The sequence below is a fragment of the Melanerpes formicivorus genome, unplaced genomic scaffold, assembly GCF_026170545.1.
Source record: "Melanerpes formicivorus ecotype bairdi unplaced genomic scaffold, bMelFor1.0.p_v2 SCAF_4, whole genome shotgun sequence".
Lineage (NCBI taxonomy): Eukaryota > Metazoa > Chordata > Aves > Piciformes > Picidae > Melanerpes > Melanerpes formicivorus.
In genome coordinates this window covers 22,672,462-22,697,220 of record NW_027142356.1, presented here as the reverse complement: position 1 = coordinate 22,697,220, position 24,759 = coordinate 22,672,462, and the positions used below count along the sequence as shown (strand labels likewise).

Sequence of the window (24,759 nt, the reverse complement as noted above, 5' to 3'; positions counted from 1 at the left end):
GGATGTTAGGAAGAAGTTCTTCATAGAAAGAGTGATTGGCCATTGGAATGGGCTGCCCAGGGAAGTGGTGGAGTCACCATTAAGAGGTTTTTAAGAGGAGACTGGATGAGGCACTTGGTGCCATGGTTCAGTTGATTGAATGGTGTTGGGTGATAGGTTAGACTTGATGATCTTGAAGTTTTTTTCCAACCTGGTTAATTCTATTCTATTCTAAATTTAATCTCAAAACACATAAGGGGTTGTTTGTGGGAGGAGCAAGTAAATGACTGTTACTCACATGAATACTTCAACAAAACATAAAAATACTGCTTATGAGTGCAGAGAGGTAACTTCTGAATTCTAATTTTTTGAGAATCTTTATAGTGCTTTGTAGGACAATTCTTATGGAAATTCAGATACTCAGTTCCCTGAAAAAAAAATCACTAACTTAGCTTGAGTGACTGATAATTTTTTTTAATCACTGGCCTAAGTTACAATCCAAATCTGAAAAATGTTCACTTGCTAAGCTCTTTAGTACTCCTTTCAAAAGACAGAGCTTGCACACTGGCAGAATTAATAGCATATTTTGGAACAAGTATTATTCACTTGAAAGCATCATTGTACCAGCCCTTGATCTTGAATAGTGAATATAACTTGGCTCAGGTCTATTGTTTTGGGGTTTTTCCCTCCAGAAAAATTCTGTGTATTCCCTATCTTCTCCAAACTTTTTGAACAGACTCTTTCAAACACTGCATTAAAACCTAAGTAATGTTTGTGGCATGGATAAAAAGAAGAGGCTTCTTATATGGACATTTTTCTAATATACCTATAATGCAGTATTTAAGAAAAAAAATCTTACAGAAACATGTTGAGCCATAACACTATCTTTTTTTCTATAGTCTGTTTCTGATCTGTTTTATGGTGGTCTCTGAGGAAAAAAAACCATCTTGTGGCCTATTCTTAATTTTCTGAGTTAATAAATCTTGTTCTGTATTGCTTTTATCTCTACTCTTGTCCTTCCTTGTGTGTCTTGAACCATTGCAGTTTCCCAGATGCTTCTCTCATGCTTGTTCTAAGCCCCAGCAAGCATGATTCCCAACTTTGTACTGCTGAAATGACTTCTGGTGACTTGGGGTGAGATATTGCATGCTGCTTTTCCTTTCACAAACATTAAAAAAAACAACAAACAACTCATCTTTTAATTGCATGTAATTAACAAGCATATGTTTGCTGTCTGTGCTTCACTAGAAGTACATCACATCCCTGACCAAACTCCCAGTGAACCTGGGACCTGTTTCTACTGTAGTTCAGTTCACTGGGTGGGTTATGTGCAAAAACGTCATTTCAGGGCTGGTGGGCAGGCATCCTCAGAGCAGAGCAGAAAGGACAGCACCGCAGTTCACAGCAGCACACTCTATACTGCTGCCAGCATAATTAGCTAGCTTCAGAGTTTACTTCTGTGTGTTGCTTGCTTTGTACTACAGGAAGCAATTCTGCACATCAGTGTGCTGCCCTTTTTTTTCCTTTCTTTTTCCCCCCTCTTAAATTGTATTTTTAGTCACCAATGACTGCCTGGTTTCTTTTAGCACTGTTCTGTGCATTTGTTTTAACACAACAGGTCTGTTTTCAATCTTTTCAGATTGTTCTTTGGCTGTTAGTCTTTGCATTTTTACTCTGTATGTTATTACTCTGCTTTCTGGCTTCAAATTTTTTTTTTTGATCTTTCTTTAAAATCTTGAGGAACGCTTTGAAGTACTTTCTCTCCGTGCTTTCTGTCAGTTCTATTTAAGTGTTTCAGTGGTAGGTTAGGCTTAACATTGGAAAGAAATACAACCATCTACTGCAAATGTCACCCTAAAACTCTCAAACTGCTTTTGTTTAAGCTAAAAGCAAACAAGCCCTTGCCTCTGGCCTGAAACAAAGCATAGCAAGCTTCAAACCTAGAGTAAATAACTTGGCAAAGTTATAAACAATTAAAAAATTGATGTATTGAATTTTTCTGTAGTGCCTCAGTGAGTGGTGCTCGGTAGTTTTTTAATACCATTTTTGGTTGAGGTTTTTGGCTGAAAGAAAAATGAGCATATGCTATTTCTCTTTAAGACCCTAATGACAGTTGCTAACAGTTGAGAGTGCTCTTGGTGGTTAGCATTTGAGACCTTGGTTTGATTCTCGTCCAGTGTACATACTCTAGGGTCTGTGTTTGCATGGCTTACAGCAGATTTGTAGATATTTTAACATGCTAGGGAGACAAGCTACATGGTTAGTGGGATATGGGTGGTTAGAGCGGTTTAAGAATGAGGAACCAGAAGGAATATAACCGACAAAAACTTGCTAGAGGATAAAAATCCAGTTGTCTAGAGCTAGAGCCGAAACATGCTGCTGTGTATCAGGGTCAAATGTTCCACTTCCAAATGTACATACATCACTGACCTGCCACAGTGGAACCCTAGCAATAATGTGTGCATACTGCATTATAAATTGCCTGTATACAGCTAATCTGTGTGCTTTCATTCAAACCAGACCCCAAGGACTGTGCTGGAAGTGATGGTTATCGTCAGCACACAGCACTTAGCACAGGCAAACTGCTACACAAATATATAGCTAAACATTGAAAGACCTTTGCAGAGTAAGAATGAATGTCCTTTTGGGGGGCTTTGGTCTGAATTAGTGTTGAAGCTGAAGCTGGGCCAGTGGTTAATCTACTGCAGTGGTCTGTAAAATTAAAGTAACTGCTTCCCAACTCTTTTTTTGTAGATGCTAGTTACTTACTTCATTAATCTGTCTCCTTGCAGACTCCCACCATGTTTTGCAAACACTGAAAATGTTCTTGTGAAGAATCTTGGTTTTACTTTTTTTAACTTGATTATTTAGTCTCCCTTTCTTCTCTGAACAGCTTTTCCCTGGGTGACATTTTTCCAGCTTTCTTGCATTTTGCTTAATCGTACACTGATATGGAGCAGTCAGATGGACTGAAGAGACAAAACTCTCCTGTACAGTAGAATATCTTTCTGCCATAGTTTTCCACACCTGGTCAGTTACCCTTGTGGCAGAAGATTGTTTTGTGTGTCAGACCAGACACCTCACTTAAGAAACACAGAAGCACCACAGTTAGCTTTTTCTTCAGATCCAACCCATTGCTATGGGCTAGAATCAGATTTCTCTCAGGGTGGTTTGTGTTCATTGAGAATTTATTTGCTGTTCCCTTGAAAAATATTCCAAGATTTGAAATCTCCCATCTGCTGCTGTGCTCCTTTGCAGTCAGGCTGGTGAGTGGGAAAGTAAGCCACTGTATTTGGCCAGATGTGATTCTCTGCTTTTGTGCATACACAGCACTTGCAAATTCTGCTATTTTTCCCCCCTCTAGTTTTAATGCCCTGTAACTTATTATCTGGAATTTGCCCTTACCTCTCAATTAAGTATTGTATCATCTGTATTCATCCTTCCTCAAACTCCTTTATCCTTGCTGTCTTTCCTTCTTTCATGTACAGTTATTTTGAGCTTTGTTTCCAGTTCTGTATCAAAGCTTTCCTGCTTCTGCCATCGTTATAGATTTCTTCCACAGACCCTTGCCATCTGTTCCTTGCCGTTTGCACCCTTGTCCTAGGTTTGATTTTTAATTTTCTGGGTTTTTTTCAGTGTCTTGCCTCCTGCAATTCTTTTCATTGTCCTCATCTTTTATTTGTTGTCATGGGAATACTGACTGTGTCTTCTAAATAATGCACACAAAGAGCTGTGGTTTCATTTTATTTTGGAAGTTTTGGATTGTGAAGTCAGAATTAAACAAACAAAGTCCAAACCAAACAAACAAACAAAAAATAAAATCTGTTGGGGAAGAAAGTAAAATGTTCAATAAAATTTTATAAAAATCATCATTTCATTGAGAGAGGAAGATCTGATCTTCTAACCCTGGGGCACCTAACGTGTTATGTAGGTCAGAATCTGATAAATATAGTCCTCATTTGTTCGTCTTTCATGCTTAAATGCTGTTGAAGATAGAGGGTCAAGAAAATAATAAGATGCCATACTGCAAACATGCTTCCAAGCTGGAAACCAGCTTTTATGATTTTATTGCAATTCCCTCAATGCTCCTTCTGTGCTTCCATTTATAGAGAGTGCAGAAACATTCCTGGAGAACTTCATGAATATGCAAAACCAGGAGGTGACATTTTTATGGCCTCTCTTGCAGAAAGCACTGGTTTATTTTTTGCACTTGGGGTACGTTGGCCTAGAGTTGTTCTTTGGATTCTCTGTTTCCGCTGCAAGCTTAGCTCCAGAAAAATTCTTTGTTCAGAGGTACTGAATGATGCGTGCTCTGGTGTTTGTCTTCCCTGGTCTTTGTGAACTACAAACTGCACCCAAGTACTTGTCCTCTTCTGTACTGGTGATTCTACTTGGTACAGTATAATGTGGGGACTAGCACTTAACATTTTACAGAATTTTGTGGAAAGCCTAGGAAGAGTACTGTTTAACTATCCACCAAAACTAAGATGTTGGTGTACTTCAAGCCACATACTGAAACCCCACACTGCCTCTGTGGTTGCTTGCAGTGAGAGTCATGAGTAAACAGCTGGACATAATTTTCCCCAAATTATATATGCCTTGCCCTTAGTGTATTTTCCATGCACATTAAAGAAAAATGAAAGCATTGTTTTTGAAGGGAGACCTTGTTGTCTGTATGTGTGCTCACACATGCATGAACACATGTATCCAGGCTGAGCACATGCAGGAACACATATGTATCTGGGCAGTAAGCTCTGCCCGGTACTTACTTCGCATTTGCAGCTAATACGTATTTCTGAAAATAAGGACTGAAAACAAGTTTAAATAGAAATTAAGAGGTGATTACAGTCCCAGAACAGTCCTGTTTGTATTGTATGAATGTAGTTTTGGTGTTTCTGCTGCATAGGAATATAAATGATATGGTTAAATTATCACGGATCTGGATAGCAAGGAATATCTAGGAATGCTTTTCCACTCAGATCCTGAGTAAGAAAGGGAAGGTGGAAGTAAAGGCTTCATGTGAGGGTTTTTGGTGACAGCCACATTCATCATCTTAATTAGTCTGATATACTAATTTTCTACCTGACTGGTATTCAGAACATCTTAAAGCTTCAGCAAAAAGCAAGAACTTTCAAAGTGTACTATTTTTTTTTCTTTTATGTTGGTTTCCAATGCAATTAGTAGTTCCCAAACTGTATTTTAGCAGATTTATTTGTTGTATTTAATTCTCATTCCTCTTACTTAATACTTCATGGTTATTTGGCTAATCCTGACTATTGGGTCCCTGAGGGACAAGTCATACATCCTGCCCACACTGACTTTACAGTGTCTTTGGAAAACTTCCAGCTGAACTGGAAGGGTGTGGTTTGAGATGAGTAGCAGGTTAATGGAGAGGGATGCCTTTTTAATGAATTATTCCTCCTGGAATAATAGGAAAATGCAGGGAGTATTCACAACAGCCCTGGGAGATGTGACTTCTGTGAGATTCCTCTGCCTCAAACCTGAAGAAAGGGGATGCTGAAGTCTATCAGTGTGAATGTAGTGCAGAAAGAGGGTCATGCTTGTACATGCCTTTGAGCTATGGAGGCTTCTAATCACCAGTATGCGAAAGGCCATGCCGATGGCATACCAGACTGGGAAGAGTGGTATCAGCAGCTGAGTAAGTGGATCTGCTACAGCTTTTGTCAATGTTTCCATTGAATAAAGAGAGTTGGAAAAGGACCAAAAGAAATCATCTAATCCAAAGCCTCCATGTTATGGAGTTCTTTGTGCAGAGATACCATATTATGGTGTGAAATAGGATTTTGATCCCATGCTGAACATGCAATGTATAACAATGCATATGTGCCACAACAGTGAAAATTTCTTAGGCTTTAAACTGCTTCCTGTGATTCTTTTCTGTGGTTCAGACTTATATTTGGGTGCTTTTGTATGTGTTTTTATTACACAAGGTATAAATATCTATTAATTTTTTACATTTTGAAGTGTATGTCCGCCTATTTAAATCTAATTCTATGTATGTACATTTTATAGGTACATTTTATATATCTTACTGAACATGTTGGTTCTGTTCTTTGTTTCCTTCATCAGTTTGCTGAAAGCACTCAGAAGAAAGAGGCATTACAAAAAAGCATTGAGAAATCAAAAATGGGACGTGAAGACACCGTAAGTTGCTTTGTGTGGGAAAGGATTTCCTACTGGGAAATAGGACTACAAGTATGCATGGTTTGCAAATACTAAAGCAATTCTTGGAAATCCATTAAGAATTCTAAGTACTGGAGACAAGAAAGGGGCAGAACAAGAATCAGCTATTAGTGTATTTGTTAGTTGGTCATGCCCTAATGCATAAAATATTGTCAACTGGCTGCTCCAAAGCTGAGACAATGTGTGACTGCCTGAAGGCTGGTAATCTTACAGGCTTTCCAATTTAAAGATAGCACCCAGAACCTACCAAAGTTGACAATGATTGCTGACCTACCAAATCTAGTAACTGCAAACTTAGGCATTGAGGGTTGTCTTTTTTTTCCATGTATCTTATTTATAATCTAGGTGTCTAAATTAGTCTTCTGAGCAGCCATGTAAGCTTGGTGCTTTTAGGATGCTGAAGCTGTTAACGCTGAAAAATAGTGTTTAGGCTTCATATTTGCCATACATATGAAGTAACACACTATCTAGAAACACTTCATATGGTATGCTAAGTTACTCATTTGTTTTGAGGTGCTCAGTTTAAAGTGGTTTAAACCTCCAATATATGAGTGCATAAAAAGGTGCAATTGAATTTTGTAGAGAAGTGCCAAATCTTACAGAAATACTCTGGGTTTGACTGTAATCAGGGAATTGCAAGCAGGTTTTTCAAGCAGTTGTGCTTGTCAGGTTTCCAGATGGACTGTTTGAGACTTGGGCTTCTCTGCCATGTGGCCTGCCCCAGTTACAAGAAGCTGTTGATCCTGGAAATCCTGTTCTGACTCATTCCTTAAACAGTTTGGTTCTGGATTATACATCAAGAAGTTGTTTGAAATAATCTAGAATATGATGTAGGTTGCTGGCCTCCATCCCCTGGCATCTGGAAGCTTTTGATTTCCATTATGTGTTCTTAAAACATGCTGAATCTAGACTGTTAGCAAAAGCACAGGGAACATAGAAGTTTGGAAAGGGGGAAAAAATGGCCAAACCAGAAACCACCCCCAAAACCCAAACCAAAACAAAACTTCCAAACACCTCAGACTGCTGGGCTGCTGTGGAGATTGTCATTGGCTAAAAAAAACCCCTGATGTTTTACAAACTCATGCTATCTGTCTTTTTTTTTTATGCTGTCCAGTGCACTATCATGAATTCTTGGAATATGAGCCAGTAACTACAGACTGAATTAGAAGTATGTGCTGAGTTGGCTATGGGAGAGCTTGTGTTGAGTCAGTGTCTGCAGATCCTTACTGATAAGTCAATCATTTGAGGTCAATGTTGTACACTCTCCCAGCAAAGACTACCGTGTCATAAATATCTAAACTTATTTTTGAGACCACTGGTCTTAAACATTGTGGGGAAAAATGAGAAAAATAAATTCAGAGGGTGTTTGTACACAGCAGCCCTATTTGTGGATTTTTATTTTGGTCTTTAATTACAAGACTGGCACTACTCAATATCATTTAAACTTCTAAACCAAACAACTGAGAGACCTGTTTGGAGTTTGTCAAACTGTACTGCATTCAAAAGGGGTAGAAAATTGTGCTTTTGTTTATTGATTCTGATCTTAATTTTTTTTTCACCTTCCATTTTGTATTGTGTGTCATTTAGTGTTGCTGAGAGTTTTCTCTCTGCATAAAACGCTCATTCTGGTTCATCGCAGAAAGCAGCAGTGAAAACAGCTTTTAAATTTACATCTCTTTTTATGCCTTCAAAAACATTCTGTGCAATAATTACTGATTTTTGTTTATTTTTTATCTTCCCCTATCTCCTGCCCTGCTTGGGATCCTCAGGCAGAACGTGCAGCTCTAATAGAAGAACTTGCTGCTCTTCGGCAGAAAAAAGAGCAGCTGAAGGCAGAAATAGACAAGTACAGGGAATGCGACCCGGACGTCATTGAAGAAATGCGTACGTTCTGTGGTGTTGCCTATGAACTTCCTCCCTTAATTCTGCCATTAATTCCTGAGCTTCTAAGTGTGCTGAACCCTAGATTGTGTGTAGCAAGAGGAGTCTTTGGCTCCCATTTACCTTCAGGTCTGTGCTGGCAAAACAAGGTATCTTTTGACTTAACTTTTTCTTGTCTCTTTCGTTAAGGATTTCATTAGAGATGCTTAATTGTCACTTCCACATAAGTAAGGTATTACACTGTTGACTTTGAGGTCTTTTCCAACCTTATTGATTCTATGATTCTACCAGGGAGGTGGTAGAGTCACTGTCCCTGGAGGTGTTCAAGAGGGGATTGGACGTGGCACTTGGTGCCATGTCTAGTAGTTGTGAGGTCTTGGGTGACAGGTTGGACTTGATGATCTTTGAGGTTTTTTCCAACCTTATTGATTCTATACTGTTTGTATTGTGTCTGATATGCTGGAGTAGTCCAGTTGGAGTTTCCTGTTGTAATGGAATGCAAGGAGAGCTGAGTGACTACTAATACAGAAATGGGCACTGAAATGTTTGTAATAGTCTCCTTCTGAGAATGGAAAATGAAAAGCATGCATGAAATATTATTGAATTTTCTTTCCTTCAAGCTTCATGTTTTATTTATTGGGCTTTGATGTTACTATCCAAACACCATTGCATATTCAGTTGCTGTAATATCAAAATGCCATTGCAGAGTGATGAGGAACAGGCACAGACAGACCTTTTTCTGAGAAGATCTCTGACTGAATCTTTCTTATTTTTCTAACAAAGTCCACGGCTTTAGAAATGTGCTGAGAGGAAGCCAGGAACATAAACAAAGTTGGCAGCATACCTCAAAATTGTACAGATACTATCTATTTTGAGGGGCTGTGACATTTTTTGTCAGCTGCATTATCTTTCCCCAAGGATGTAAGCAAACTTGAGACTTGAGGTTAGTTACTGTGCGGTAAATCCCTCACTGGATACTCTCCTGAGGATGAGTAACAGACACATTCCAGCTGATTCCAGCTGTAAAAATGAATGAGATTAGGCAGATACCCACAGCAGAGGGATATGTAGAGCCAGGTATTTTAACTGCTGAGATTCCCATGTTGCACCACATGATTTGAGGAACCTCTCTTTTGAGGGAGACACAATAGGTATGTTCCTAAATACTAGGCACAAGGCGACAAATCATAGCTTGAATGTTAGGACAGACAAACTGCTTTAGCCAGAGACTAACATTCTGAAAAAAAAAGGGGAGGAAAGGGAAAATAATTGCAATTGTGCATTACTTCAGTCATGCCTTTCTCTTTTGCTGTTGGTGTTTGTTGTTGTTTTTTGGTTTGTTGCTGGGGTTTTTGTTTGTTTTGGTTTTGTTGAAGTGTGTGGAAGCTCCACATGAGCTTCTGGAGTGGAGGCATGAGCAGTTAGGAATTTGATGAGGTTAGCCTTTTTGGGCTACCTTTAGCACAGCACTGCTTCAGAAATTATTTGTCTGCTTCATTACGTTTCATCAGCTGTCATTGCCCTGGCAGTGTACATTGCTGCTGGCAGTAGAGAAATTAATAAATGGTGATGTCAGTTTTGGGGACTTAATGTCTGTGTCAAAGCTGAATGGAATTTTATAGGATTTAAGAGAAAGAGAGGAAAAAATATTGAAAAAGTAGTAGAGGGGGCTTTTCTCTTATTCCTGAGTGCAGGGAAGTGCATAAGCAAAACAAGATGCAGGAACTTAGGTTTTAAGTAGGAAGGCAGTAAATAATCTCAAGTCAGTGGAAGGTGTTCAGCTAGACATGAATGTTACTGCTGCTTAGAATAACCTTGTAATTGGAGTTATTGGTTCACAGATGTTAGGGTCTTCATGTGATAAGATTTTTGTACTAAGTGTGCAATTCAGAGATACCAGATATCACAAGGATTAGGTTTGTTTTCAGTTAGATTACTGGAGTGGGTTATTAACTATAAATTAATGTTGAGTCAGAAATCAGAGATGGGTGTTACATCACATAACTGCACTCTTCTTAAGAGTTGGCTTGTTCAATATGATACATTTTGTAATGGGAAGTCGCCAATTTCTACGTTTGGGGTTTTCCATAATGAGCTCAACCTGTAAGAAAATCTTCCTGATGCTGAGTATGAAATTTCACTCTATTTCCCTTCATCCCATATCCTAGAGCTTGGTTTTTGTTGTGGTATTTTAGGGATTTATCAAATTGTCATCTGATTTCGGTGACCTTTAATTTTGGTGAATTCTTTGCTATGCCTTTTTAATTGCCCTTTCCTTCAAAGGAGTATTGCAAAGACAAACCTGCTGTATTGCAGTGAGCCTCATTAAGTCACACATGTACTACTTCCAGGGCCACAACAAAATCTAGAGGATTCATAACAAATATCTGAAGACTCAACTAGAAGTTAAATATCTGTCTTGCTTCCTGAAAGTTATGATGGGAAAGTCATGTTTGACCATGTAACTAAATACATTATATTGCATATTCTCAAGGGGGCAAATCAGAATGCTAAAATACTGGGCTTTGCTGACTTCACTGCTTGTCCTTTTAGTATTGGTAACAAATGTTTTGCTCAATGTTTTGACCTAATGTCCTTGGCTTCTGTATTAAGTATAAGCTTTAATGCCTTCCCAATTTTGTAGCATTTGAACACAGAATTTCAGTATTTGTATGTAACAGTTGACAACAGTAAATAGCAGAGGAAACAAGATACACAGGGACTGACCACTAGAGGAAGCTACATAATAGTCTGGTCTTGTGGAGATAATTCCATTTTACAGGTAGGGTATTGTGAAAAACCTATCTAGAATTGCCTAATCTATGGATTTCTTCCACCAGCTGCTACAGTTCAGTGGTTGGTTGAGCTTATCTTTGATGCCTGGAAATGTTGTTCAAATCATCTTGTGTGAGTTAAGATTCAGTAATAAATTCTTCCTCAACATTAAAGGCAGTAAAACTGACAACAGTCATCTGAAGTTAAAAAAAAAAACCAACCACCCCCAAAGGAAAAAAAAAAAAAGCTAGTGGGATTTTATACTTCTCTGTTAAACTTGTAATCCTTATTCAGCTGGTGCAGGACAGAGTCTCTCAGCTTTGAGGCAGATTTTTTTAGGCTGGAGGATATGCTCATGGGAAAGCAGCTATTGTGGAGAGGAGATTCTTTAGTTACTCCAGATGAAAGGCTTATAGAATATAATATGGATGTATGCAAAGTTGGATACATGTGATGCTGCTAGATTCCCTGAAGATTGCAGTAGAGGACAAAGGCATTGAGGGTACAAACTTTAAACAGTTTTCAGATTTTTGCAAGGCTGACAAAAAAAAAAGTTCGATGTAAGATCAAGATTAACCTGCTGCATAATAAGTTGGTAAGTTTAATCTCTTTCTGCCCACCAGAGACAGACTTTTGGGAACTAATGAATTTTTCTGACAGTTTTATAGAGAGGTTTGCCTGGCAGCTTAAATGTGTCAACATTTTGCTCCGAGTTGTTGGCCAGCTTGTAACTGGAAGCAGATAAACATTTTCAGTGTTCACTGCAAAATAAACACTTTTAGATTTTTTTCTAACTTCATGTTCTTCTACTGCAATTAGAAAAATGTTGATTTATACTATATTAAGCATTATTTGGTCTAGGCTTTTTTTTTTTCCCCTTCACAGTAGCCATTCTTTTGTTTCTTTGTGCCTTTTGTATAGGACTTTAATCTCAGAAGCAGTTACACACTGACTGAAGGAAGTGACTTCCATCTGGATGATTGCTAATATTTATGGGGCTGGTCTTAGATGTTGCCAGTCAGCAATCTCAGGCCACTTACCATGTTTTTAGAATGTCCACTTGCTGGTAATTTTTCATGTCTTAGACTTTTACCTTTAAAACAGCAAACGGAACGTGTGTGGACAGTGTGAATTCTCAGAAATTAGCAAACTGCCAGATACAAGGTGTGCAATGTAACAATTTTGGTGCCAACCTTTTTACTTCTTTTTATCTTTTTTATCTTGTAGCAAGAGGCGTATGTGACTCAAACGGCACAAATACCCAAACAGTTATTCCTTTGCATCTCCAAAAGTGTGGTCTCAGAGGCATCACTACCAGCCCAGTTCAGGATTAGATTATTTTCTAAAACTAATACTTACCTGGCTGTGTGAAAATAAAATTTTGAGAAAACAGCCAGACTTTACTGAATACCATGAAGATGTCTTGCTATACATGGTATGTACTTCAAAGTATCTTCTTTTTATTGTAGGTGCTTAAAAAATATCTGATTCTGATCACAGAATCAGCCAGGTTGGAAAAAATCTCAGAGATCATCAAGTTCAACCTATTACCTAATACCTAACACCTCCTGACAACTAAACCATGGCTCCAAGTGCCACATCCAATCTTTTTTTGAACACCTCCAGGGATGGTGTCTCCACCACCTGCCTGGGCAGCCCATTCCAATGATGTGTCTAAACACTGAAAATTTCAGCTTGACAAGCTATTCTGAAGGGTTATATTGGGATATACAAACTGTGTGAGAAAATAGTTCTGGGTTTATCAGTGTTTTAATTTGTCTTAATACCTGGAGGATGAAAGCTGGAAAGGTAATGTTGATTTAGCTGTTGGATTTTACAGAGGGTGTAGTTTGGGTTTTGGGGGTTTGTTTGTTTGTTGACTTGATTTTTGTTGTTGATACACCCAGCTATTATGTTCTGTTATGTTCAAATCAATTTGAAAATGTTTTATGCACACAGATGTATTTAATGTTACAAACACTTAGTACCAAGCCTTGGATTCTTTGGGGAGTTTCTTCCTAATTCTGGGAATAGTCCCTGTTCTCAAAGGGTAAGTTAAATTAAGATTCGACTACCCTAGCTAATGGAGAGGCTTTAAAATGGGTTGCATTAGTTTTACTCCAAATGCATCAAAACACTGATAATAGACAAAATTATATGATGGGTTTTCATTTATGTTTTGTGGCAAAGACTATGGCTTAGAAAATATATTTGAAGAGCTTTGTGGGTGCTTTGAGTTACGAATTAAGTGGCTATTTTTATAAAAGTAATGATTCACTTAAAAAAATGAATGTCTACAAATAATTCTAAGCCTGGCCTAGGTGCCACCAAGATCAATAGGGTACAGATTCAAGCCTGTAGAGTGTTGGGGGGTTTTTTAATCGCCTCCAGATCCAATATGTTCAGTTTGCAATTAAAGAGGATGTTTTCTAGCTACAGATGATGAAATATGCACCTGGCATTTGAGAGACAAGCTGTGCTTTTTATGGTTTATGCATCAATACCATTAACAAAGATCTGCAATTAGAAATTTGTCATTCTGTTGAAGTTAGACTAGGGTTCCACCCACACTTATGTTAGCCCTAGAAGGTTAAACTAAACTTTCTCTGGAGTGAAGCAGATACTCGCTTAAAATACATAGAAAACCAACAGATTGAAAAGCAAGCATTCCTTTATTTCTTTATTTTTACTTAGTCTTGTCTTTCAAAAAGTTGCATATCTAATGTATTCATCTCCCAAAGATCTGGATGAGGCAGGATGAGGAATATGACAGGAAATAGTGTATGTTAATGTATAGAACTTGTGGGCTATTTCCTACTAATGAAAACCAAACCATAAAGCCCACTCCTCCCCTTTTTTTTCCCTCCACCAGAATGTACATAGAAGTGCACCAGTAGTGAAAGAACTTAATTAATTGCATCATGCTAAGGTTGGGGAGGGTTTATGCTTCCCCCACTCCTTATACTGTTCTTTGAATGGCTGATCATTAATTTGGAAGGTTGGCAAACTGAATTCAAAAGTTATATTAAAAAAGAAAGCAAAATGCTTTAACCAAATTAAACATAACAGCGTACTAAAGAGTGGGATATCAGAAAAATATCTGGAACAGAGAACCAATTTAGAAGGACCCAGAAGAACACTGACCCTTTTGGCCTTTGCCACTCTAAGAGACCTTTGTAGATTGGGAGAAGTTTCATCTGGTGTTTTGACTCAGTTTTGCATGATATTGTGGTAAGGAAAGTAGGGAAACCATAGTGGTGTGACTATCAAACTTGGGGAAATACAATTCTGAAACAGCATCAGCATGAATCTCAAACTGGTTTATAATGGTCCTCAAGGTGTATTGATTAGCAATTCAGTGTCAGAGAGGTAGAATCAATGATGCTTTATGACAGGGTCTGTCATGTCTGTGCATCTGCTCAGTATTGGTATTAATGCATTGAGTCATGGGTATAGAGACGAGAGGACTTCCTGAAATGCCTTCCAGACTCTTCTGCGCAGCTTCTGAGATGAATGAGGCATGCAGCAATGTTGCATCCTAAACCGGTCAAAAAACATATCGCGCTGTGGTGGGCCTCCTTGTGAATTGCACTTCAGTGGCACAGAAGGTTGCAAGATCCTCTAGCTGTGCTCTGTGTATAGAGTTTGTTAGTGAATGATGTGAGGGAGGAGGAATTGTCCTCTGAAAATTAAACAAAGTGGAGTTAGGGAGCCCTGAATCAGAAAGTTGGTGTGCTCAATTCCCTTTGTAAGCACACTGCTTGCCTCTATTGTGTGGATAGGAACAAAAGTGTTTTAGATTTGCAGCTCAGAATTCATTGTGGGCTTTCAGGTAGAGTACTCAAAAGGTAAACAGTCTTTTTCCGTGGGTACGTGAATATAGTAACCTTAAGTGCAAGAGCATGTAGAGCACAGATGAATTTATCAGAATTGCTACCAAAAGATTCTGTTGGATGTTTTTCAGAGAGACACTATGTATGTCCTGATGAAATTTGACAGTGTGACCTTTTCATGTGGAACAGGGGGAGCTTTTGCTGATGAGACTTGACATTTTTTTTTCAAACACACTAACAAAGATCATAGACCCCTTAAAAGCATATTTCTAGAGATGTGGATCAGCTTAGTAGCTCTACTCTGCACTGCCATCTCTCTCCATATAGGCCAGACTGGCTCTACATTATGTATTTGCTCAAGTTTATTTTCAAGCATATTTATATACACACATCCAGATCTGTTGCAGCAGAACTACTAATTCAATTCATTAATATATAAAAAATTCTTGAGTATTTTTCTTCCACAAGTGGCTTTTATTGTGTTCTTTGCTTTTCAAAGTAGCTGTGGATCAGTAGGTAGGTTTCATAATCATCAATGCTGCTTCTTGTAGTTCTGAAATTTCATTCAGAGTCTAAATGTAAGAAGATATACTCTTAATAATATGTCACTATAAATAGTTCTGTTGAATTTGGGATGTCATTTAAATAAGATATTTATGCATTGATTTGAATTTAGTCATGAATTCTAAAGCATTGTGACCTGTTGATTAATATCATGGGCAGAAGTCTAATGTGGGATACCGGAATATGGGGGAAGGATGATGTGTTATTTTGAATTCAAAGGAGCTGACAATTCTGATGTGCTATTAGTCTTCTACACAAGAGCTCTTTATTCTGCTTGTAAGAGGAAATACTTCTTTGGGAAGCATGTGGGAAGCTAAAGACACATTGTGAAGGTATCTCTGCCTAGTACTTGGTTACAAAACGTTCTTTTGAAGCAGTTCTTGCTCTTTTGTGAGTTACTCTGATGGTGTTACAGACTACTTAGTTCAAAGGATACTCAAATATGAGTATCACCATATTGCCATGGTCTCTAATGGCAAGCTACAGTCTCAGTCTGGGTCTCGAGTGTCCATTTGTGGACATGTCAGTAAGAGTTACAGATTACCTTTTTATACTCTGGAGGACAGTAGGTCCGCAGGAGAGCAATGAGACTAGTGAGGGGGCTGGAGGGAAAGTCATATGAGAAAAGGCTGAGGAAACTGAGGTTGTTCAGCCTGGAGAAGAGGAAACTTAGAAGGGGACCTTATCACTCTCCACAGCTGCCTAAAAGGCAGCTGTAGTCAGGTAGGGGTTGGGCTCTTCTCCCAGGCAACATGACAGGACAGGAGGGCATGGTATGAAGCTGCACCAGGGGAGGTTTAGTTTAGATATTAGGAAGCACTTCCTCACAGAAAGGCTGATTAGGCACTGGAATGGCTGCCCAGAGAGGTGGTGGACCACCGTCACTGGAGGTCCTGAAGAAAAGATTGGATGTGGCACTTGACGTTGTTTAGCTGATGTTGTGGACTTGATGATCTCAGAGGTCTTTTCCAGCCTTAATAATTCTGTGATTCTGTGTTCACCTTCTATCCTGGCCTTTAGAGATAGGCTCTTTATTTGCATGAGACATTTTCATTAGTGGAAAAGATTTTTGGAAACAGTGCATCAAAGGATGATTTAATGATGTTTCTTAGGGGAGGTAGGGAAACAAATCTGTCACAATGGGGTAACACCAAGGTAACTAATGTTTCTGGAAAGTGAGGGCAGCCTGCGAGGAGGAGAATGGATAACTCTGCAAAAGAATGAATCGTTGGGAGTTCAGGTTCACATACTCAAGGTACTTGCCATTTTTCATATTTAAATTCTATCTGAGTGGATGCAAAATTATTAATGGCATTCAAATCCACCTAATGAAATTAATTTACCCTGACTGATTTATTTTTTTCATGGGAGAGATTGGGAATCTTTGGGCTAATAATCCCCACTGGCCCCTGAGAGCAGTTGCAGCTGTTCTCTGCATTTCATGCAGAAGAATTGCGACTCATGCTGTAAAATTGCTCCCATTGCCTAAATGCTGAAGTTTGCAGATGTGTGTTGTATGTATCTGTAACAGTCCCACTGGTTGATGGGTGACAGTCTCCCTGAAAAGGTGCCAGTTCCTTCTGCAGTCAGGTGTCTTATATGAGGCAATCCATGCAACTTTCTTGTGGCATTAGCTGTGCTAGGTTAAACTGGCACCAAACTGTTCTAGTTTTATAAATAGAACTAGCCTTTGTCATTCTGTAGAAATAGAAGTTCCTGGACCTGAGAATTTTGTTTACACATTACACATAAAAACTTTACTTACAATAATCTTTAAAGTTATCCTGAAAATTACACAGTAGAAGCTGAGAGGAAAGAAAGCTGCAGCTCTCTTAATTTCTGTGGGTGGTTGTGAGCTGCTTCTGGCTGTTGAGATATTATTTTTTTAATTATTTTCTTTTAGTATAGCTATTGGAGCTGGACTATGTTACCTTTTCAGTCCAATTCTGAATGCTATTCAATTACTATTTTCATATTCCTTTTATGATATATGCAGGACTTCAGCTTTTAGAAAGAACCTGAAAGCAGGTTTGGAGAATGTTTGAGAGGCCAACTGTCTTGGGCATATTTCCAGGTGTGTTTTGCAAACATAACAGACAGACTAGTGTTGCTGGTTGTGCTGCTTCTGGGCCTTGCATTGTTAGACACACAGTAGTTGCTTTTCTTAAGGAAACAAAATGCAAGTTTCCATTTTCCTGCTTAGAAAACAGCAAGTATGCTTGAAATTGGTCAGTGGAGGATACAAGTGTGTGCCTCAGCCAAGTGAATGACTTGTGTCCTGCACATGTGGGAGTAGGAATGTCTGTTGATGCATTGTCCCATCAATTGTTGGAAATGAATATGTGATGTCCAGGACAAAGGCATTATTCTGTTGCTTCCAGACAGCAATTGTATATCTATATGCAGATGTATAGATATAAAGTAGGGCCTAAGAGTGGTAAGGGGGACATCTGGAAGCGTCTGGAACATGTGTTGCCCCCTGCATCACTTGCCTCTACTGCACAATTTGGCCCTTTCATTGTCTTGCACAGCCTTCTACACTGGAACTCTATTTAGTAGATGCTAAAAATCAAGTGCAATACAGCAGCTCTGGTCAGCAGCAGGATGCCGCTGAGCTTAGGACCCAGTGGTGCTGGTTTTGACAATTAGCCAGTTGCCCTCAGTGTTGGCTGCTTCTTTTACACGTCTCACACTTCATGTCCTGAACCTTTCTTGTTCTATACATTTTTAAGTTATCATGCTAATGCCTTCTTTAGATCTTAAACCTTCTTTTTCAGTGCAGTTGTTCAAAAACCAGGAGGCTAATGGCTGTGTGAGTCTGTGGAGCTAGAGAATAGATAATCAGAACTAGCAAGTCTCTGAGTTCCATAAGTACATAAAGTAGGTGTGTTTGGGGGATGTCTGTTTTACTAAGCCTCCTTTCCCTCACCCTCAATGCACATACACATAATGCAACCAATGAAAGTCCCAATAACCAACTATAAAAGGTTTCCAGAAAGTAGTCACAGTGCAGATTTCTTCATTCCTGTCAGTTCTTGTGATGGGAGTTGGTGGCCTCTGGAAGATGCAGATGTAGCTGGTGACTTCAGGTGAGGCAGGTCTGTGGCTGCTAGTGCTTGTCTCTCCTTCCTCTTTTCAGGTATGGTGTGGGATACAGCAGGCAGACAAGATCCTGCAGTGGGATAATAGGCAAGAGTTGAGCCTGGTCGCAAGGGACTTCAGTCTTTCCTTCAGATTGTGAAATGCTCAGCCTGTAGCCATGAGGCAGCAGCTGGGGTGATGACACAGTAGTTTATTAAAAAGAATAAATGTGAGGGGGAAATTCAAGTGAAGGAATTAGTGGTTAAGAAGAGCACAGTGACATTCTGCAGTGGTAGTCTCACTTGATGGCAAGAGCCAGTACAAGCTGTCTTATTTTCATAAGTTTGCTCAGGTTGGACATGAGTAACACAGGGGTGTCTTACTGCTTGTCAAGCTAACTGGCATTGCCATCAGTACAATATGCCTGATGGTCTAAGCAACTTTCAGCATGGCAGGATAAATCCATATGTGTATCCCTGTGGTGCTGTCATGTACATGGGTATGTGGGCCAGCTGGTATAAAAGGAAAACCGCAAGCAGCAAACACTTGCCCCAGCCTCTTGTGAATGTGTTTCTTGGCACGTCGGGTGCCTGAGGCTTTACTAGCAGCTCTAGCTTCCCCAACTCCCAAACCCCTTTGCAGCAGGGTAACATGGGGGATGTGTGTCCCAGTCTCTGAAGGACTGAAGCAACCTCTTCTTCAATATTGAGCTGGATTGTTTGAATGTCACCTTCCCCATCCTGAAGTTCTGCCTCCAGTGCACATCCTTCCACACTTCTACCATGACATTGCTGCCAGTCTGTGATCAGTCCCGGGTGGTGCATGAAAACTTTCACCCTGAGAAGTTTCTTGTTTGTTTGTTTTGGTGGGGTGGGTTTGTGTGGGATATTTTCTGGGTGTGGGGTTTTTGGGATGTTGGTTGGTTGGTGTGTTGCGAGATTTTCGCCGGTTTTTGTTTGTTATTTCTCTGCTATTTCAGTCATTGAAGGTGCTGTCCACTGTGGGATTTCCCCATTATAGCTTCCTACTCTTGCTACCATGATTTTATTTCCAGCTACAGCTCAGTTATAGGCAGCCACTGCCATTCTAATCATCCTGTCACCCAACCTGTATCTGTTGGTCACCTCAGTCTTTTCTTTGACAGAAGTAAGAATTCTTGTATTAAAATCACATGATCACATATACATATTTTAACATGCACAAGCAATGTTTGAAGGGTGACTGCCTCATGCTGCCACTATTGTGTGGGGGTTTTTGTTGGTTTTGTGGTGGTGGTTTTTTTTAATATACCATGTGGTCACTGGGCTTTAAGCACAGGACTGTTTACTGAAAGCCACAGGAACTTAGAGCTTCTGTGTGATGCAGAAACACAGGGCTCAGCTGCTTAGCTGCTTCAAGCAAAGCAGAGCTTTTTGCTGAGATCTAGCAGGTGCTGTGATTGTCTCACTTGCCATCAGGATGCTGTCACTTTGCAGCTCTGATCCACGGAGTTTAATGCTATCCAACATTCCTCCCCTTCATTTAAAATTTCATTGCTTAGGAGTCAAATACAGCTTTCCATTTCTGCTGCTCTAGAGTTTCAGAAAAGTGCTGAGGGAAGTCTCATAGCTGACACATTTGAAAACTTGACCGGTGAAAGCCCTTACTCTGCAGACTTGTTGGGTAGTGTGCTGTTCAAAATGCTATTGCTGCCAGCCAAGGAACTGAACCAAGGTGGGGGTGGCAAGGAGCAGTCAGCAAAGGAAATGAGGAATAACTTTCTCAAGCTAGGAATAACTTGAATTTCTGATGCATGCAAACGAGCAAAAATGCCTTCCTCTCACCTACTCCCTATTTTTTTCTGCCCTTTTTTTTTTCTTTTCTTCATGTTCTGCCCAAGCTTTCTAATTGTAGGTCACTTCTAGAGACTGTGCTGTTTCTGAAACTGTGTTTTACTCCAATCAAAACATTTTTCAGCTCTCTAACCGAAGCAGTAAGGGTAGAATAATGAGTGCTTAGCTGTCTGTAATCGCAGATGATTTGTCAACGTAATTGAATTTTGCCTGAAGTACAATCTTTATAACAATGGATACCTGATCATGTATTCACTTCTTAGTACCCCTGGAGACAAATTTAATGCTGACCATTCAAATGAATATTATCATGCAAGTGCTAACAAGTCCGACTGGGAATAACTGAGTTATGTGTAGGCGTGAGAACCATAATGATGCTGATAAATTCCCACGTTACGAACCAACTTGCTTGGTTTGATTCTTGGCTTATTTTAATGGGAGCAAGCTGATCCAAGAATTTTTCTTGACACTGTTGTGTCTTATGTAGTGGAGGTGAGGGAGGTAAGCCAGGTTTAGTAACTAGGAGTATTATTTTGTCTTAATTTCATTGAGGGGGTTCTCAAAGCCTGGGAGACCTTTCAGAGCTGTATGATAAACTTTTGGATTAATGTGATAGACTGCTACCCACCCTTGGCAGTTTCCTTATCTATATAGAGCCTCTAGTATCTTCAGGCTATGTATCCAGTTCCTATCTTGGTACATCTAATTAAGCCCCCAGGCAAACCAAACTGGGATTATTTTATTTTAAAATACACTTCAAAAACTCAGAGTTGTTCATACAGTATCTGTTATGCTTCTTTAGTCATGTTTTTCTTTAACCTAACTTTGCTTGCTGGAACCTTTAAGAAGCAGAGGAATAACTTCCTTATATTGTGTGGTTCTCTAAAAATGACATCAAGAAAAGTGTAATCTCTCTTCCTTGAAACTGTTGTATGATTTTACTCTGATGTATGATGTTGTTTGTTTGTTTTCTTCTTTCAGGCCAAACAAACAAAATAGCCAAGGAGGCAGCCAATAGATGGACTGGTATGTATGCATTTACATTGCTTAACACAGCTTCAGAGCAGTTTCAGTAAAAGACCTAATTTTAAATTGGATTAAGGCTTGATGTAGCCCTCGCCTACAAAAGCATGCAAAAGTGTATTTTGCTTATAAATGATCATGATTCAAAAAAATAATAGTTTCTTGGTGTAGTTACTGAACACACTTCATGTCATGTGCTTGCTCTTCTGGTGCTGTCGTGCACGCCATGTTAAAACCTGCAGCTCATTTTCGTGGTTGAGTTAAAACTTCCTAAGTTGAGGGAACTGTTAATAGAAAGTGGCCAGAGATGGTTGTATCCAGTTATTCAGAAAATTTAATTCTTCTTTCTGAATTTTCATGTTTCTCAAGAGTAGAATGCTTTGTGGAACCTTATTGCTGCTACCACGTGATGGATGCTAATATAAAGCAGGTGTTTGTGGAACTTAAATCACCATCTTAGACATGCAGGGAGAATGCTACATGATTTTTGAGGAAGGTTAACTCTCCTTAGCTTTGCTATATTGCTCTATATTTGCATTTTGCAAAGTGATCAACATTTATGTCCTTCTTTTTTTTTAATCCATCTGCTACTCATGAACTGCTTAGTATCGTTGGTTATCTCACTTTTTTTTTACTGTTCTATACCTTGACTTGCACTGGGTTGTTCACTGCATAGAGGCAAATGAATTCATGTATCTGAAAATAACTTCTGGGAGTACTGTTGTCAGGGCTTTCTGCTGTTGATGACAGGCTGTTGTTCTTAAGGTCTTGAGAGAGGAGCTATGCCTCAGCCTGTAGAAAGTACTTGGCTATTTAACTAGACAATTAGGATTATGTGCTGTAACATACTTATTTGGAAAAGGCAGTTTGAAAACAATGTTTGATGGTTAAGGAAAAGATAATATTTCTAAGATGTGCAGATGCAGAACACTTCCTGTCTTGAGGAATGCTGCAATTTATGGGTGTTAGGAATGACACAGTGAGTTTCAGTCGATGCTGCAGTGAAAAATGAGGTTAAATTGAAAAGTTACATGCTGAAACAATAGTAATGTGATGCTAAAAGAGAAGTGTTGACTGAAATAAAGCTAGTTTAGTGTCTTTTTCAACTTTCAAACAAAATGTACTTTGTCTGAACAAACATACACAGAACTAGGAAGGACCTTACAGTTAAGTGATTGTAGTTAAGTCACACAGTAAGTGTCTTAGTTTTTAAATACTTACTATGCATATTCACACTTACCTCATCACTCTATAGCAGCCTTACACTGTCATTCTAGTTTTCAGTTTTCACAGAAGAGGAGCAAGAGAAGGTAAAGGTAGCCTCCAAAAAAAGACTTATTTTACTTAGTACTGTATAAAAGTATGTTGTTTATAAAAGCCTCCTATTTTCTGTTCCACTTACTAATGACGCTCCCTACTATGTGCTTTTTTCATACACACAGAGATAATGCAAACCAAAGGATTTTGTTGTAGCTGAGACTGTAATTAATTATTTCCTAACTATTCAGAAGTGAATATTTTTCATTCTGCTTACAGATAACATCTTTTCAATAAAGTCCTGGGCCAAACGTAAATTCGGATGTGAAGAGAACAGAATTAACAAAAGCTTTGGAATCCCAGAAGATTTGGATTACATTGATTAGTGTTCAGCAGCTGACGGCTGACACAGTTGTACATAGCTTGTTAAATATTCCCAGTTGGCATTTAAATGTGTATCTGAATCCTCTGTAAACAAGTGACCACTCTTGACATTGCAGGTTTTGTTAAAGTTAATAAAATTCTAAAAATATTTGCTGCGTTTCCCTTTTTCCCCCTTGTCCTCTCTGGACACTAAATCTCTTGGTAACTTTTGTGACACAGACTAAGAATGGACAGGGGTTACAGGGAATAATTATGACACTGTCTTTTACTCTACTTTTGCTTAACTAGAAGTAGTACTAAGAGCTAGAGGCTCCAGGGATATATGTTTAAACATATTGAAGACTTTGGAGTGGAACTATCGGGGGACAACATGGAGTAGAATCAATTTTTCCTTCATCTTGCTTATGAAACTGAAAAGAGGCATTCTCCATTAATAGAAAACAGCAAGGCAGTAAGGATGTGAGCAGAAGGGCTGAGGTCTGATTTCAAGTTAGTCTTTAGTGTGTTGCTAGAACTGCTTGTAAGTTTAGTGACAATATTTTGTTTGCTGTTCATAGATTTCATAGAATGGCTTAGGTTGGAAGGGACGATAAAGATTATCTAGCTCCTGCCCCCCTGTCGTGGGCAGGGACATTTTCCACTAGACCAGATTGCTCAAGGCTTTATCCAGCGTGGCTTGGAACACCTCAAGGGAGGCAGCATTCATAACCTGCCTGGGCAATCTGTTCCAGTGTCTCCCCACCCTCACTGTAAAGAATTTCTTACTAATATCCAGTCTAAATCTACCCTCCTCAAGCTTAAAGCTGTTTTCTGTCATCCTATCACTACAAGCCCTTGTCAAAAAGTCCCTTCACGGATTTCTTGTAGGCCCCCCTTCAGGTACTGGAAGGCTGCTGTAAGATCTCCCTTAAGCCTTCTCTTCCTCCAGGCTGAACAACCCCAACTCTTGCAGCCTGTCCCTCCTCATAGGGGAGGTGTTCCAGCCCTCTGATCATCTTTGTGTCCCTCCTCTGGACCTGCTCCAGCAGTCCCATCTCACTTTTATGCTGGGGCACCATAACTGGATGCGGAACTACAGATGGGGTCTCACAAGAGCAGAATAGAGGGGGAGAATCATCTCCCTCATCATGCTGATCAGCTAAAAGCTTAATGCAGGTAGGTAGTACTCAGCTGAACGCAGTGTTTCTTACCAGGCCTGGCTTTTGCCCCATGAATGGGGTACCATCCACCAAAGCTCAGAGACAGTGCCAAACCGAAGTATTGATGCATGTGCAGCTTAGGTTGTTATTTTTACTCTTGGATTTTCTGCTGTGAAGCATTAAAGAAAGAGCTCATTCTGCTCTTTGTAGACTATCTGTCTTAAATGATTCTTTTTCAGCAAAATGTCTGGCTTTCCTGTGAATCTATTCTGTACCACCTGATGGATGTCAGAAGCTCCTTAGCACATCAGTGTTTGACAGCATGTATCTGCCACACACAAGTGATGATTATGATGACTCATAAGGCTTGTTTGTGTGAAGGAACATTGAGCATATACATTTCTTGGTGGCTCTTACCTCTTAGAATCACTTTTGCATGGTTGAACTTCTACTTGTCTAGAAGTCTCAGGTAATTTATGGCCTGTAGCAGCTAGTGCATGGAGATGTTCTCTGCTTCCTGTGGGGGTAAGGGTTTCTTATTGATTTCTACTGCTTTTGATGCTTTCTAAATTCAAGAAAAAAAATTAAGATGACCAACTATGTAAGTTCAGCTGCAATACTGTGGTTTCTTGTCCATAGCGTGAAAGAATTGTGGACTGTAATAAAACCATTTAGTATAATAAATAGCAGCTAAAGAACTGCCTGAGGTAGACTTGCTTAGAGATGCTACAATCAGCCAACAGGAGCAATACCTTTAAAATGTCAAACACAGCCCTCATACTTTGGAAGCGAGTAGTTCAAGTGCAA

At 39.3% G+C, this 24,759-nt stretch overlaps 1 protein-coding gene across 1 annotated transcript in view; it reads left to right on the top strand.

Moving 5' to 3' along the window:
* MND1 (meiotic nuclear divisions 1) overlaps nucleotides 1-22,926 on the top strand; it is a 40,190-nt gene extending 17,264 nt beyond the window's left edge. Inside the window, exons 5-8 of the mRNA XM_068171177.1 lie at nucleotides 6,070-6,144; nucleotides 7,953-8,067; nucleotides 21,131-21,175; nucleotides 22,709-22,926. Coding sequence (XP_068027278.1) covers nucleotides 6,070-6,144; nucleotides 7,953-8,067; nucleotides 21,131-21,175; nucleotides 22,709-22,815 — 342 coding nt within the window. The 3' untranslated portion in view covers nucleotides 22,816-22,926. The remainder of the gene's footprint in view (nucleotides 1-6,069; nucleotides 6,145-7,952; nucleotides 8,068-21,130; nucleotides 21,176-22,708) is intronic.
* Nucleotides 22,927-24,759: the final 1,833 nt, after the last annotated feature.